Source organism: Heteronotia binoei, chromosome 1, assembly GCF_032191835.1.
Source record: "Heteronotia binoei isolate CCM8104 ecotype False Entrance Well chromosome 1, APGP_CSIRO_Hbin_v1, whole genome shotgun sequence".
Classification (NCBI taxonomy): Eukaryota; Metazoa; Chordata; class Lepidosauria; order Squamata; family Gekkonidae; genus Heteronotia; species Heteronotia binoei.
The window spans coordinates 221897130-221913926 of NC_083223.1; the positions used below are offsets into that span (position 1 = coordinate 221897130).

The 16797-nt window shown below is 44.4% G+C and overlaps 1 protein-coding gene across 3 annotated transcripts in view; it reads right to left on the reverse strand.

The window, feature by feature from the left end:
• The window catches only part of LOC132578161 (phosphofurin acidic cluster sorting protein 2-like), a 201444-nt gene that overhangs the window by 58347 nt on the left and 126300 nt on the right, over positions 1-16797 (reverse strand). For all 3 annotated transcript variants that reach the window (XM_060248037.1, XM_060248029.1, XM_060248047.1), the window contains exon 2: positions 6120-6207. In XM_060248037.1, coding sequence (XP_060104020.1) covers positions 6120-6207 — 88 coding nt within the window. The remainder of the gene's footprint in view (positions 1-6119; positions 6208-16797) is intronic.

Consider the following 16797-nt stretch of genomic DNA (forward strand, 5'->3'; position numbering starts at 1 on the left):
TCTGTGCCCTAGGACCCAGAGAACATGAAATGGCTGGGCATTGTGAGCTTTTGTACATAAATTGATTCATGTACTGTCAAAAACATCTGAAGGCACCATGACACAAACTGAGGGCTGTGTGTTTGTCTACAAAACTATAGCCTTCCCCAGAAAAATAACTACAACTCCTGTAGAGCAGCACAAAAACAGAAAGACAGCCATGTATCAGGATCAGCCTACTATTTGGGAAGTCTAAGTTCAACTCAATCAAAGGAAAATGTGAAAGAAAAATCAAAGGAAATTTGCTGGATAAAATTGGTCTGGACACACACTTTTAGCTTAATCCTGGCTTATTGTTATTCCTCTTCCAAATAGTTCACATGCTTTCCTGCTGAGAAAGACTGGATCATGAGGCATGAATACAGTGATAAAAGGAAGCAAACTCAGTTGCACCCAGATAACCCCTGGCATAAAGAGCCAACAAAACTCTCTCCCTCACTCTGTAGAAAGGCAAAAAGCTCATAACTTGAATAAAACATTGCTCATTGTAAAAGTGTTTTTTTTTCTCTATCTCTCCCATGTGATCAATTGATTGATGGATCGAGGGAACTGGGCAAAGGAAATTCTCCCTCTTTCCCTCCCTTCCCAGCGTACGAGGAGCAGGAGGAGCTTCAGCCAATAACACAGCAGAGCTACAGAGCCAAGTTCCTCTACTGGCTGAGGCTCCTCCTCCCTCTCCCTTTAGGAAGAGGGGGGGAGAGGGAAAGAGTGAGAGGCTGCTTGGCTCAGCTGCCTTATCACAGGGGAGAAATAAAAAATGGCGACCAAAGGAAGCAGGCGAGAGAGAAGGAAGCAAACAATGCCCAGTTGCTGGCAGGCCTGATTGGAACTCTGTGGGGGCTGGATTAGGCCCACAGGCCAGACATTTGACATCCCTGCCATGGGGTTTTCAAGGAAAGAGATAGTCTGCTATTGCCTTCCTTTGCATGGAGACCCTGTCCTTCCATGGTAGCCTCCCATCCAAATGCTAACTATGGTAGCCTCCCATCCAAATGCTACCCTGCCTAGCTTCCAAGATCTAATGAGACTGAACGAGTTACATTCATTTTAACCCTTGAGAACTTCAGCATGCCCAATTCTATCTTTTATTGATGATCAGAGGATTTGTGCTTTTATTCATTTAAGCTTATTGAAAGTCTCTATACCGAGAGTCATCTGCACTTTTCTTTCATGTGAACTGACATCCCATTAAAAAAGGGCATTCTTCCCCAAAGTAGTCAAAAGTATTTTTCAAGTTATGTCCTGTCCCATATGCTCAGTTGGCAGCTTGCATTCAAAAAGTTTTAGCCATCCCACTCTATGTAACTTCCCCCATCACTGACACCAGATATTCCATCTCTCCTCAGCCAGTCTTAAATCTAAGGGCACAATGTTTAAAATGCATTTTTTTTCTTGATATAACCAATATGGGAAGCAACTTTATACCAAAGACCATTGGTCCACCTAGCTCAGTACTGTCTGCTCTGTCTGGCAAGGGCTGACAAAGTTCTTTCCCAATTAACCCCCGACAACTACTCTTTTTTACAAGCATCGCCAGAGATTGGACCTGGGGTCTTCTGTGTGCAAAGCAGTGGGGCTAGCCCTCAAAATTGCAATAGAATACCTTCTTTCGTACTGCTCTGTCCTTCTAAGCTCTTCAGTATAACCTCCCTTCTTATCTATATCCCCAAATTCATCCCCACTTTGCTTAACCTATCATCTAACTATATCCCCTCCTTGCCACACAAAAATGCTGCCAAGTTCTCCATCAGCCGAACACCAGGGTTGAACTTTTATCAAGTAGTCTTAAGACTGGGGTCTTGTATTTCCCTGGTACAACTGCACCACCAAGGTAACGTAAGAGGTTCCAAGTCATGCAGGAGGAGTCCACACTGCAGCTTTCCCCCACATTCATATTAATCCAGTTATTCCATGAATTAATACTGGTGTGGGAAGGGACTCACAATGTGGATTTCCTCCAGTTGTTCCCAACTTCTCATGTTACCCCAGCTGTGCAGGAAACAGCACTGCTGCTGTGGTTCTGGCACCACCTAAGTAGCAAACAAATGTAGTCAGGATTCCTAGGGAATGAAATGTCACACAGTCCCTTGGAAGCTGGCAACAGAGGAGGAAGAATCTCCTTTTTTAGTTTATTTTATATAAATATTACCAAATTAACAAGAATCTAACATCACAGAAAAGAAAATACAAGCAAAATCCAGGCAAACCAAGAACACCCTTAAAGCCAGCGTGCATCATGCATCACTTTTTTTTCTATTACAGAATATAACAAGAACATTTAAACCTAGATTTAATTTTTGTTGCCAAATACCAGAAAAGCTTACAATGTTATCAAAGAACAAGGTTCTTGATGTCTGTCCTCCTTCAAACGTATTTTTTGCTTAATTTCAACTTTACTGATCTATGTTTAAAAGTAAATCAATCCCTGATTTACTTTTTTTTTTTGGAAATAGCATTTTTGGCGACAAGGTCCAGAATCATATTTATATTCCGCTTTTTACAATTTTCAGACACAAATGCCAACAGTCTAATGTTAGGGTTTTTAGGAAGCTGAAGATTTAACTTAACGGTTAATATCTGCAATAACCTTTTCGCAAACATTTTTAACTGCTAAATATTCCTGCTCTCTATGCACATAACCTGCTGATCTCAGGCCACACTGCCAACATTTATGGGAAGCTCTTCTGAATTGCTTATTCAGCAATTCTGGCATAAAGTACCAAAAAACAGACTAATTATAAATGTTTCCCTTTCCAGGACCTTATCAAATGATTAGGGCTGCCAGCTCAGGGTTGGGAAATACCTGGAGATTTTGGGGGTAGATGATGGGGCAAAGCAACCTGTTTGCACATTAAGCAAGCTTGCACTTGTATTTCAGAACCATGCTTTGCACAAAGAATAACGCTTGAATAAGGGAATGTATTGACTAAGCCTGAAATTTTATATATTAAGACTGATGCATTTTATATTAAAGCTTTATATTTTTCAAGAAGCCTTTAAGCTAGGACTGTGAGCTCAACATTTTGGGGGTAGATGGGGGAAGAGCCTGGGGAAGGTGGGGTTTGGGGAGGGGAGCGCAGAGGGGTATAATGCCATAAAATCTACCCTCCAAGCAGCCATTTCTCCAGAAGAACGTCTCTCAGTTATTTGGAGATTAATTGTAATAGCAGGAGATCTCAGGTGACAACTGGAGGTTCCCAACTCTACAAACAATGTCTTCCATTCCACACCAGAAACAGATTCAGGCGGGTAGCCATGTTGGTCTGAAGCAACAGAACAAAGTTTGAATCTAGTGCATGCACATGAAAGCTTATACCCAGAATTAAACTTAGTTGGTTTTAGAGGTGCCTCTGGACTCAAACTTTGTTCTACTCCAGAAATAGTTGGTTTCAATGCTAACTCTCAATGCTCAGAATATACCACTGTCTCCATGATAGTCTCCCACCTGCTCAGTGGATCTTATTCCCAATGTAAGAGTGCATAAGATTGTGGTATTAAAATCCTGCATTTAGAGAGCCAGAATACAGTTTGCTATGAAGAGGAGGTCTCTCAGGGGCACATTCCCCCAAAAGACACACATACACACAAATTTCAGATGGGTATGAGACTCACTAGTTTTGCTGTTTCAGTTTTGCTAGTGAAGGAGACTGGTATGTGGACTAGTGCACACTTTACAACCACTACATGAAGACTACCTGACACAGACTACCACATGGTAGCCATTACATGTGCCAATGTGCTCAGCACATAGATCACCTGCAACACATAGAGACTTTACATATTATCGCAACAAATTTCAGGCAGTGTCATGGGAGCTCTCTCTACATCCACACAGCAAGGTGCTCTGCACATTATGGCTGTCCTGCAGCATCTGCTTCCTGTGGCTGCCATGTGCTGGGCCTCTGACATGCAGGCAGATGAGCTTCCGGTCCTGGAGAAACTTTAAAACACCAGCTTCAGTTGCTAATCCCAGATTTAAATCCTAATGACTGCCGCACACAGAAGGCCCTCAGCACAAGGCAAAGCCCTCTGGCTCTTCACCCCCACCTGCTGTCAGCAGCATCAGTGGCTTTACTAACAGCTGACAAGAGCACAGGAAGGGCATCAGACTGCAAACGGAGGGGGGCAAGACCTTTGTTTCCATCCAGGGAATCCGTGCACCGCTGCTCTCACAAAGAATGAAGGGAGAGGTCACAGGATCATAAGCATGCCTCTCCGACAGAATGGGGAGGAGGAGACTGATTTGCTGTGACCAAAGTGGAGATCACCACATCGTCATGCCGAAAGGAGAAAGTGACAGTCTTTCTCTCACCTCATACACAATGAAAAGGAGAAGAGAAAGCAGCCCTGAAAAGATGTGTGAAGACATTCTAAAGAGACCAAAATTCTCCCAATCTGAGCACACAAGATAATCACCATAACCCATAATCTGTTACGCACACACATACAAAGAGTAGCCAGGATTAATATTACCCCCCCACACACAAGTAAATATAAAAACTCGCACGCCATTTTATGACTGGTTGTTCTGGACAAAAAGGTGTTACATGACTTGTTTTCAAAGTATACAACAGAAGCTCCTGGAGTGGTTTCCTCCCACCATTCATTCCGTATCGTTACTGCTAGCTCTTCCCTAAGCACAAACCACTCCTGGAGAAAGTCAGTGTTTCCTTTCCTGCTCTTCCTGAAGCTCCACATTACATGCAACAAACCTGGGTTTGCCACCAAGTATGTACTTGATTTTTTTGAGGGGTGGGGTGAAGCCAAGTCTGGGCCGCCTGTGTGTTTCCAAAGATATTAATACATTACACTATCAGTGCAGACCTAACACACATATTGTGCAAAGCAGTCTTGGCTTTTTATTTCTGTGAGCCCAAGTTGAAAAATTAAGTACTCTGGAAAAGATAAGGGTAGGATATGAATGAATATATATCCTACACTTCCTACTGTATTGTGCATAAACATTCGAAAGTTACTAACAGTTACTGCTTTCTCACAGAGAGAAGGCTGCCATTTCGGTGGACCATACTCATATATCCTTGTAATGTGCATCATATTTTCTTTACTTCTAGAAGGTTATGAGGCCCAAAGGAGAAGAACACAGCATTTAAAATCCCCAGGTGGAAGGTATCCAAGAAAAGCAGGAAGCATAGAGAAGGCTGGAATGCCCCTGACAGCACTGAGGAAGTTCGAAAGACAAGGTCTGCCATGTAATAGGCAAATATTTCATTACCTAAATGACTGTCAAAATGACAGGAGGGTGGTTTTTACTTCAGATCTGAGGCACACCCAAGATCAGGAAATATTTGCTCTGCAAATAACTACTTAGGAGCAAGGCAGGGGGAGGGAGTCAGGCCACAGTCCTAGTGGTCCTTCAGAGGTTGTCTTTAAGCCAAGCAGGAGAATTCTAGATTAATAAAGCAAAAGCAAGTTACCAACATGGGTTGCATTTTGGTTGGATTACACTTGTTTTATTTGTTTCATTTTGCAGCTCTTTTTCCTGTCAGTTTGGGAAAGAAAACTGGGATTTTAAGAAAGGAGAGCACTCCCTTAAGAAATAGACCTCAGTTTCCAAGTTAACCCCCTGAGCCCTACAAACTGCACATAGCACCAGCCCACCCCATTCCATTCTACATTACAATGAGAGAGCAAAATCAGCTATTTTCATACAGCGTAGCAAATATGGCAAGGTCTCCATCGACTTGGAGACCCTCACTACTGAAGGGCTTTTCTGCACAATGGCTGACAGCATTCAAACTCCTTTCAGCGTCCTTCCTTCACAGTCTTATTATTCTACAGCAATCCCAGCACTCTGCTGGATCCTACACATCTATCATCCTTATCAGAAAACATTCTGTATCAGAAAACACAGAGATAAGGAGGATGGTGCTTCTTTGGGCTTTAAAGTTAAATCCTGCCTCAGCAAGTAGCCCCCATGAGGATTTATTAGCTTTAGGGACTACATTTGTGGCATAAAGGAATATATACAGGAATTTAAAAAGAAGGTTCCCATCACAAACCTGGACCCCACCCCAGTCTCCCTGAAGACATAAAGCAAGGACATGGGATCAGCTGCTTACCTGAATCTTTACAGCAATGAGCACAGAGCTTAGCTCTTTGTCCAGTTCCCTCAACACAGTCAGCTTCTTCAGGCGGAGACTGCACAGCCTGTAAGACAGAGAGAATGGGACACATTCAGGCACCACCATCCCAGGGCCCCTGCCGCATGGTACCAGGAGCTCCGAAGACAGCAAGGATGGCTGGAAGGCCACCGCAGCTCCTCAGCTGGTAGCTTGGCCAAGGGACATCAGGATTCGTGCGACACAGAGAAAGCGGATCAGGAGAAGAGGAAAGGAGGAAAATTAACAGAGCTAAAGCAGGATTAAGGGGATTATACCATGACAGTCACAGCCCAAGCGGAAGAGAGATCCTGCCCAAACGGGACCACAGCCAGCCCGGCACACAGACACCTTCACAATGACTAGTGCCAGGTCTCACAAACTGCACCACTTCAAGCCATCTCTAATTTTTTTAAAAGGAACATTTGCTCCTGGTTGTTTATATCACACCTGACCATGCTTTAAGGGACATTTATCATAAACTGGTCTGTCATCATAGGCAATTGCTCTTCCTAAGCTGACACTCGAGGAAAACTGGAGACGGGCAAGAATAAGTTGTGCAGGCTGCAAAGAGAGTTCCCAGTGTGTATTCTAGTCTCTACTCGGCCAAGTCTCACACTATTCACTGGACCACACTAGTTCTTGCTCCCTATTTGGTTAGCCATGCTTTCTTTTTAAAAATCAAACACATAATGGTCCCATTCTTCACCAGTTCATCCACAATGGAGGGTAGAAGGGAGGGTAGAAGAAAACCAGTCTGTCTAGCAGTTTCATAAAATTGAGATGGCTGAATAAAAGGTTGAAGCTGGGGAAAAGGAAGCAGAAGATGTTAATATAGTATATTGCTGTAGAATCACTAAACATCTCAATGCACTAAGCGGCTGGAGGTATCCAGCTGTGGTTTCTCCAAGGCACTTTGTCAGCATCAATATGGAGCGAAGAGGAGCACTCTACTTGTCAGGTGTAGTTATAACAGCTATAAAGGACAAAGAGGGAACACGGAAGTTCTTATGCAAGTGTACCCTGCAGGCAGAGATCCACTTGTGTGTATTTTGTAACTTATTCTGTAACAGGGCACAGATTAGTATTAAGCAAATAATTCAGCATCTTGAGAATCTCCTCTTTCCATTTTTTTTAAAGTATGCTTCTAGCCTCAAGTCTTTGAAGACAACTTTGTTGTCAATATTTTGTTGAATTTTCAAAGAGTTATTGCGAGAAACACAAAAACTAGCATGATGCAGTTGTATAGCAATTATTTCCAAGAATGGTAATAGTCTAATGTTTTCTTACTACACTTACTTTCTTATTTTACTTCTTTCTTACATTACTGTGTTTTTGGAAACTAAATAATGAACCAGCTCCCCCCCACCCCCACCCCCGGCAAAAAACCAACCACGTAAACAAGTGCCAGTTTACTTGGACAACACCAGTCAGAAGACTCTGCCTTATGTATTTTCTCTGTACATCTTAACATCTGGCATGCTAGAATCTTCCCAATGTCATGTCAAACATATCTGGGCTGTGATTATTGGATATTCAACCAAGGCTCTGCGAGTTGTCATCTTTTTTTTTCTCTTTTCAATATCGGCTTGGATATTTCCCAGTAGCGAGGTCTCACAGGAGTCCCATTGCTGATAATCATGAAGTCAGATATAAAACCGTGTGAGCAATGCCTGATGAAATCTCAGGAGTCAGAGGGAGACCTTCCACTGGCCAGGGTGAAAGGCTTCAATACCCTCTACTAGAATTTTGTAGCAGCAGGAAAAATTGTGCAAGCTAAGCAGCTATGCAAATGTGTAAAATATGCATAATTTATACTAGTTGCAAATTCAGTCTCCCATAGCATACAATTAAGGTTAAATTAAGACAAAATTCCCTATTCCATTTACTAGCATGTGTGTTAACCCTTTTTTTAGCAGACACTGACATGGTGGGCACAAAAGAGACAGAACAATTAACAAGCCATATAGCTACTTAGGGCACGCTCACAACCACTAGAGTTGTAAAAACTTGAAGTCTCCTGGTTTGCTTAGTTTTGTGTCTGAGATCTACTGCATAGATCCTGCGGCGGTCACAGAGCTTGTTGGTTGCATCCAGTTCCATATCTATCCAGGACAGGTAGCAGTGATCCAAGGGCAGCCACCAGTTCCCAGGTTTTAAATGGCTTGGTGTGTTAAAGGCTGAGCTCATATTAATATGATGGGCCTTACCTTGCTGCTCTCAAAAGCAGCAGCCAAGGACCCTTTTTTGCAGGTCAGCCCAGCACGCAGCAGGTTTTTAACAGAGCCTTTCTGTGTTCCTCTTTAATCCTGCTCAAAACCCCGTGGCGCAAAGTGGTAAAGCAGCAGTACTGCACTACTGTGGTCTGAACTCTCTGCTCACGACCTGAGTTCGATTCCAGGGAAGCTGGATTCAGGTAGCTGGCCCAAGGTTGACTCAGCCTTCCATCCTTCCGAGGTCAATAAAATGAGAACCCAGCTTGCTGGAGGGAAAGTGTAAAAGACTGGGGAAGGCAATGGCAAACCACCCCATAAAAAGTCTGCCGTGAAAACGTTGTGAAAGCAACGTCACCCTAGAGTCAGAAACGACTGGTGCTTGCACAGGGGACCTTTCCTTTCCTTTCCTTTCCTTTCCTCAGTTCTGCCTAGACTACAGGAACATCCCAGCTCCTCTGTATGTTTGTTCCCTAAATCAAAGTCCATGTGAAGTGGTGGAACCCTGGTCCATGATAAACACGCGCGCACACACACACCTCCAGCTCTGCATTAAAAACATAACTTAAAACAACTCTCTACTACCTAAGAGCCAGCATGGTGCAGCGGCTAAAAGCAGTTGACTCTAATATAGAGAACTAGGTTTCATTCCCCATTTCTCCTCCACATGAAGTCTGCTGAGTGACCTTGGGCCAGTCACACTTCTCTCAGGACTCTCTCAGCCCCACCTACCTCACAAGGTGCCTGTGGTGGACAAAGGAAGGGAAGGAGATTGTAAGACACTTTGAGGTTAGGATATAGAAAAGCAGGGTACAGAAAACAACAACTTTTCTTCTTCTGTAACAAAGTAACGACAGTCACTGGACATGTGTACTCCTTCATGTCACTAGGCAATATCCAGTGAAGCATAAACCAGCACAATAACTCTCACCTGAGGAACATGAGAGTCCTGTGAAAATGACTGGAGAATTTCTCTCTCTTCCCCCCTCCCCGCTTGCCACCAATCCTGGGGACAGCTGGGGTGACAATGAGGAACTACTCCAACCGCATGACCTCAGAGGGCAGCAGGCAAGGGTGGTACAGATTCCCATTTGTCTTTATGACTCTTCTAATGGCTCCAGGACAGAGTCTCCACATTCAAAGAAAGCCCTGTCTTGCCATGAAAGGGTATTTTGACATGCAGGTCAGGTATCCTTTATTATCTGCAAGTGTGCTCAACAAGGGACTTACTGCCAGGCAGGCTTTTTTTGTAGCAGGAACTCCTTTGCATATTAGGCTAAACCCCCGATGCAGCCAATGTTCCAAGAGCTTACAGGGCTCTTCTTGCAGAGCCTACTGGAAGCTCTTGGAGTATTGGCTACATGGGGGGGGGGGAGAGGGTGTAGCCTAATATGCAAAGGAGTTCTTGCTACAAAAAAAAAGCACTGCTGCCAGGTAAGTTCAGTGCAACTCCAGGGAAGCAAAACTTTATTAACTTTTTTTGATAACATGGAGTTTAATTGGGGCAGGGGAAACTAAATAGAAAACAAAAGATTAACAAAAATCTGAAGCTTCACAATTCATTTGTACCATTATGATAGTCAACGTCCTTCAATAAAATAAAAAAATAAAATGTCAAATGTCAGCCATCAACAGTATACTCTTTCAAGGACTCAAGCCTGGGTCCCTTAGCCACTATTCTGTGGGCAAGTAACTAGGGCACAGAACTACAGGTACTAATGGTTAATAAATATTTTAAGAAATTAGATCTCACTAGGCAACACAGTCTCTACAATCCTACAGCAAGAAAAAAAGAAAAGCTAACTTCTCTATCCAAGACCTGGTATTAGATGGCACACCTTTCAGAATATCAAGAGTCCAAGCTAGAGGCTTAAGCGCTTTCTGCATAGCAGTCCATCAGGATGGGCTTGGCATAGTCAGAGGCACTGCCCAGTCAAACCATGAAGTTAGCATGACCTCAATCTTGTTGATGCCTTAATTATAGTCTATAGCCATCTGCCACCAGGTGGTCTCCCCAACCCAATCAGGGAGCTCACTTGATGGAACCTGCCAGAAGATGACAACATCCATTCGTGTGTCCCTCCTTCCATCTAGTTACAGTACTGAACACAAGTTCTCACAATAGCCAATTACCAAAGTCTTGAATCCAGGCTTGAAGGAGCCTCACAGCCGATATCCAATTCCCTACAATTTGGCCTGCCTTGTGGCGGTACTGCAAGCAATCGAATTACCCTAAATAATTGTGCTGGGCGCGATGTCGCAGACACATTCTTGGTCGCAAAGAAAGCTTTCTTTGTGGCTTTGACTGCCATCTGATAGGCCCCCATAAACTCTCTATAAGATGTTCTGTTTGCTTCATCTTGAGTCTGCCGCCACTGCCTCTCTAGCCATTTCATCAGCCGCAGTTCCGGGGTATACCATGGTGCAAGCATAGAATGGGGGTGAGGAGGGCGCTGTGATGCGATCTCATCGATGGTCCTGGAGAGTCGATCATACCACGACTCTACCAAGTCATCTAGAGAATTGCCAGGAGGCCAGGAACCCCGAAGAGCCATTTGGAACTGCACTGGGTCCATCAGGCTCTGCGGACAAGCTAAAATATGCTCGCCGCCTAAACGGGCTTGAGATGGGACATCCACACGGGCCTTTAGGGCATAGTGGTCCAACCACGGCACTGCTTCTGCAGCAACCTGGTCCACCACAACCCCCGTTGCAAAGATCAGATCCAGCATGTGCCCCGCCTGGTGAGTGGGTGTTGTAACAACCTGGGAGAGTCTCAGTGTTGCCATAGATGACACTAGGCCCGTCGCCTGAACGGAGGTTGGATCATCAGCATGGACATTGAAATCACCAAGGATCAAGAGCCTTGGCTGTTCCAATGCCCAGCCTGTTACGGACTCCATCAGGCACTGGCCAGTGAATTAGGTGGACAGTACACCAGCCAAACCGCCAATCCCTCCCCAACATCCCACGCCAGGCCAACACATTCAATGCCATCAATCTTCGGCAATGGGAGCGCCTGGAAGGAGTAAACCTCCTGTATGAATAGAGATACCCCTCCCCCCCACCTGCTAGTCTGTGATTGGTGAAAGACTGAGGTGGGTGGGGCTGAGAGGTTCTCTCAGAAGTTGCCCTTTCAAGAACAACCTCTACCAGAGTTATGGCTAACCCAAGGCTATTCCAGCAGGTGCAAGTGGAATAGTGGGGAATCAAACCTTGTTCTCCCAGATAAGAGTCCGCACACTTAACCACTACACCAAGCTGGCTCTCTCTACAACTTAGTAAGTCATTGTGTAAAGAAGTACTTCTTTTTGTCCATCCTCTTACAGAATGTCACAGTGATAACTAGTGTATGATCTCTGAATTTTTCCTGATTTAAATGTTACACATAATTACATTTCATTATGTACTCCCTATATTTTATGATCCCTTGAACCTTTTTGCTTTTTTAAACCTCCTACATGAAATGACTGCATAATGGGGGATCCACATGTAGCATCTGAACAAATGAGGTTTACTTCACAAAAACTAAGACGCCTGTATATTTTACTGAAAATGCATTGTCATGTCACTTCCCTCAGAACAACGCAATGTGGACCAAACGTTTGCTGTGTAAGAACAGCACTGGCCAAATAGTAAACAGAAATTTTGGGAAAGTTCTTTAAAATTTAAAGATGTTTTGCCCTGAAATTCTGTTTTATCACTTGTTCATATTTTTAAGAGAGACTGAAGTTCAGTGCCTGTTTAAAAAGTCATTTGCTACACAGACACTAGCATTGGATATTTTAATTTTTTATTCATGAATATAATTTTATCCTTCCTTTCCATCCACATGTGGTACCCTCAGTGTGGCTTATAAAACCAAAATAGTAGGGACAAAGCCAAATATAAACAATATTAATAATACAACAGAAAACTGGAAGCAAAAAAGCAGCAGATCAATAAAAATCAAGCACTGCAAAACTAACAGCTAATTTTGTTTAAAAGGAAATACAAACAAACACTATGATATGCTAGCTAACACATTTAGAAAAACTTTATTCAAGAATTATATAAATCTTTAGACACATTATAAAGAATGTGAAAAAATATTTATATGATTCTTGGAAAAAGTTTTACTAAATGTGTTAGCCAGCATATCACAGTGTTTGTTTGTTTGTATTTCCTGTAATATGAACTGTCATCCCAGGTTGTTTTTAATTTTTTTTTAAAAAGCAGAAGTCATTGATTACAAAACAGGACAACAACATACTGCAGTAACTACACCTTGAGCTGACATCTAAAGGTAAGCATGGAAGGGATCAGGCAAATTTCCTGAGACAAGGAGTTCCAAAGTAAGAATGAAGAAGAAGAAGAAGAAGATATTGGATTTATATCCCGCCCTCCACTCCGAAGAGTCTCAGAGCGGCTCACAATCTCCTTTACCTTCCTCCCCCACAACAGACACCCTGTGAGGTGGGTGGGGCTGGAGAGGGCTCTCACAGCAGCTGCCCTTTCAAGGACAACCTCTGCCAGAGCTATGGCGGACCCAAGGCCATACTAGCAGGTGCAAGTGGAGGAGTGGGGAATCAAACTCTGTTCTCCCAGATAAGAGTCCGCACACTTAACCACTACACCAAACTGGCTACCAAGGATTCACTTAAGTCGCCAACCGTCTTTAATAAAACAAACATCTCACCAAAGTAATTTGTGGGATGCAGAGTAAATGGGATACATGCATCCTAGATCTGGACGGGACCTTACAGGCCATCTAGTCCAACCACTACCACCCCCACCCCACCAAATGCAAGGAATTCAAACTAAAGCATCCCCAACAACCTGAAAACTTCAGCTTGAAAACCTCCAACAGGTAAAAGCACAGCTGGAGCACTCACCTTCATTGTCGTTTGCAGGTCCTGGAGGTGGGCGATGCGGGGGCGGGGGAGGGAGTCTGTAGCCGGCTTTCGTGCCACAGTCAGGGAGGTAGGGAGCCCAGTCGGTCCAGACCAATCCACAGCTGCCATGGAAAGTGCTGGGATTGGTTTGAAGCCAAGCATGGGAACTGAAGCTATTTAAGCTTGCTAAAGACGCAAAGGTGGCCTTTTTGCCTCCACTTGCCTGCTTGCTCACCCACCCACCCCACCCACCCTGTAGGTTTTGAGTCTTGTTTAGTTTCCTGTTTTCCCTGGGTTTATTGTCAAAGTTTTTATTCTGGTTGTTATGTAGCTTTGTTTTCTGCTTGTTTTGTCACGGCTTATGGTTGTCCGGTTTGGGCATTGGGATGGATCCTTTGGGGGAGGAGGCTGTGCCTCCGTGCCTGCCTCTTCCATTTTGGGGGCCTCCATAAGGGGCCTTGGGAGTAGAGCCTCTCAGCCACATGCCCAGGCGGAGGCTGCTGGCTGGCTTGCACCATTAGGTGGCAGGAGGGGGCCAGGTAGAGGCTGGCGCCCGTCTGTGTCCCCAATGTCTTGCCACTCCTCTGTCTTCCTGGCAGGCGGGCCGGGTAGCAGGTTCATCGTGTGACAGGTGGGTCACCCGATGCTTGGATCCGTCCCTATGCTGCGCCTTTGCTCCTACTTCTGTGTGTTAATAAATAAGCTGTGGCTCTGTTTTCACCAAAAGTATGCTTATAAGTGTGTGCCCCCCCCCCCCCGGTCACATCGCCGTACTACCCTCCTTGAGACCGCAAGCCCTCCCCTTCCCTGCTGGCCCACAGTCATTGTCAAACTGCTCTTACTGTTAGGAAGTTTCTTCTAATGTTCAGCAGAAATCTACCTCCCTGTAACTGAAGTCCACTGGATCTCATCTTGCCTTCTGGAGAAGCAATGAACTATTACTTCTTGGATACTATGTTTCCATTATGGTGGAAAGTGCTGTCAAGTTGTGATCCTGTTTTCAAGGCAATAGACATTCAGAGGTGGCTTGCGATTGCCTGCCTCTCTGTCACAATCCTGGACTTCCTTGGTGGTCTCCCAACCAAATATTAACTAGGGCTGACTCTGCTTAGCTTCTGAAATACAATGAGACCAAGCTAGCCTGGGCTGTCCAGGTCTGGGCATGCTTCTATTAATGCATCCTAAAACAGCATTTGCTTTTTTTTGCAGCTCTGCTCGATTTACAATACACCACAACCCCAAGATCCTTTTTGCAAGTACTACTGCCAAGCCAGGTATTCCCATTGTCTTATAGTGCTTTGCGTACATATTCATAAATGCAGAACTCTGCATTTCAACTATCAGTTTCAATTCAGTTTTTGAAACTTTCAAGGTCATTCTGAATCATCTGAACTTCTGGAAACATGTATCAGATCCACTTACAGTTGTTTTTTAAATGCAGGAACTCATTTGCATATTAGGCCACACTCCTGAGGCCAAGCCAGCTGGAACTGCGTTCCTGTGCGTTCCTGCTCAAAAAAAAGCCTGAGCAGTCAGTTATTTCTCACACAAGTCAGTCTCTCTTCCTCTTGCACACACATGAGCAGGCTGGTATCGAAAGGAACCAAATCATTTATTCCTTGAGAGCCAGTTTGGTGTAGTGGTTAAGTGTGCGGATTCGTATCTGGGAGAACCAGGTTTGATTCCCCACTCCTCCACTTGCACCTGCTGGAATGGCCTTGGGTCAGCCATGGCAGAGGTTGTCCTTGAAAGGGCAGCTGCTGTGAGAGTCCTCTCAGCCCCACCCACCTCACTGGATGTCTGTTGTGGGGGAGGGAGATAAAGGAGATTGTGAGCTGCTCTGAGACTCTTGAGTGGAGGGCGGAATATAAATCCAATGTCGTCTTCTTCTTCTTCCCACATGACAACTCTGTTCAAAAGAAAAATCTGGCCACAAATATTACTTACTACCTGAAAAGCAGTAGACTGATGGAAATTCTGAAGGCACCCTCCAGTCCATACTCCAGGGAACCTTGGAAATGGTTAGCTTGACACAGGGCTTTTTTTCTAGCAGGAGCTCCTCTGCATATTAGACCACGCACCCCTGATGTAGTCAATCCTCCAAGAGTTTAGAGGGCTCTTCTAACAGGGCCTACTGTAAGCTCTTGGAGGACTGGCTACATATGTGGCCTAATATGCAGAGGAGCTCCTGCTAGAAAAAGAGCCTTGGCGTGACATAATTCTGAAAGGATTTTCTTAGCTTCCTTTGAATGAGGAGGAGGAGTTGGTTTTTATACCCTGCTTTTCTCTACCTTAAGAAGTCTCAAAGGGGCTTACGATCATCTTTCCTTACCCTCCTCACAACAGGCACATTGTATTGTAGGTGGGGCTGAGAGAGTTCTGAGAGAGCTGTGACTGGCCCAAGGTCACTCAGTAGGCTTCATGTGGAGGAGGGGAAAATCAAACCCAGTTCTCCGGATTAGAATCCACTGCTCTTAACCACACCAGGTCCAATGGCCAGCAACAGTAGTTTATTCCTCAGCATGACTTCAGTGCAACTACTCTAGTTTTCCTTGAGAGCAACTGCAAAACAAAGGGTGACTTCAGGAGTCCCAACACTTAAAGTGTGACTTCTTTTCATATGGAGTCAGGCTTATACAGAAGCAGTATGGAATGAAGCCATAGAAGAATGGCAACCACACCACTCCTGCAATGCAAGATCCAATTCCTTACCAGAGCATTCATTTTCTAGCAGGCATGCTCCACTAAAAGTTTATTTCTACACCAACTCTCCTTAGATTTTAACAGCTCTCTGGGAATTCTCCCTCCAGTCAAAAGTCTACACTTATGAGGATGCTTTCCTCAGTCCAATGGGCAATATTAAAGATCTACCATATGTTTTTTTCTTCATGGTTCTTTAGTCAGTCTGCAAACTACAATAGCCCTATACATAAGCCAATTAGGAGAACAGATTTCCTAGGACACTGTAGAAAATACTTCACCAAAAACCTATTACTATAGAATCACAGAATCATAGAGTTGGAAGGGACCTCCAGAGTCATCTAGTTCAACCCCCTGCACATTGCAGGAAACTCAAAAATTATTCACAGTATAGCTACTGTGAATTGACTTTAGCTGATCTTATACTAAATTGACTTTAGTGAATTGACTTTAGCTGATCCTTTGCTATACTAAAACCTGCAGTGATGCCAGTCACAAGCCCTACAGAGAAAGTTTGGGTCTCTAAGCATGCTACAGTTGAAGAAGAACCAGATGAACCAGGCCCCCAGGAGGCATCGAAAGATTTGAACCTTGGGAACCTGCAGACCCAACAGTGGAAGCAACCTTGCTCACCACACCTCTGTGAAGCTGACCTGCTTAGTAAACAGAGCTCTACCCGGACTTGCTGCCTTGTACCTTGTTGCTGGTATTCTGTGCTTGCTTCTACAGCCTGGGATCCTGCATCTTGCACCTGTTCCCCAGCCCTGGAACTGGATCCTCAACCCTCCTTACCCTGATCCTTGGACTGGATCTGCATACTCTGACTCCGGACTAGCTTGCAGACCTTGCATC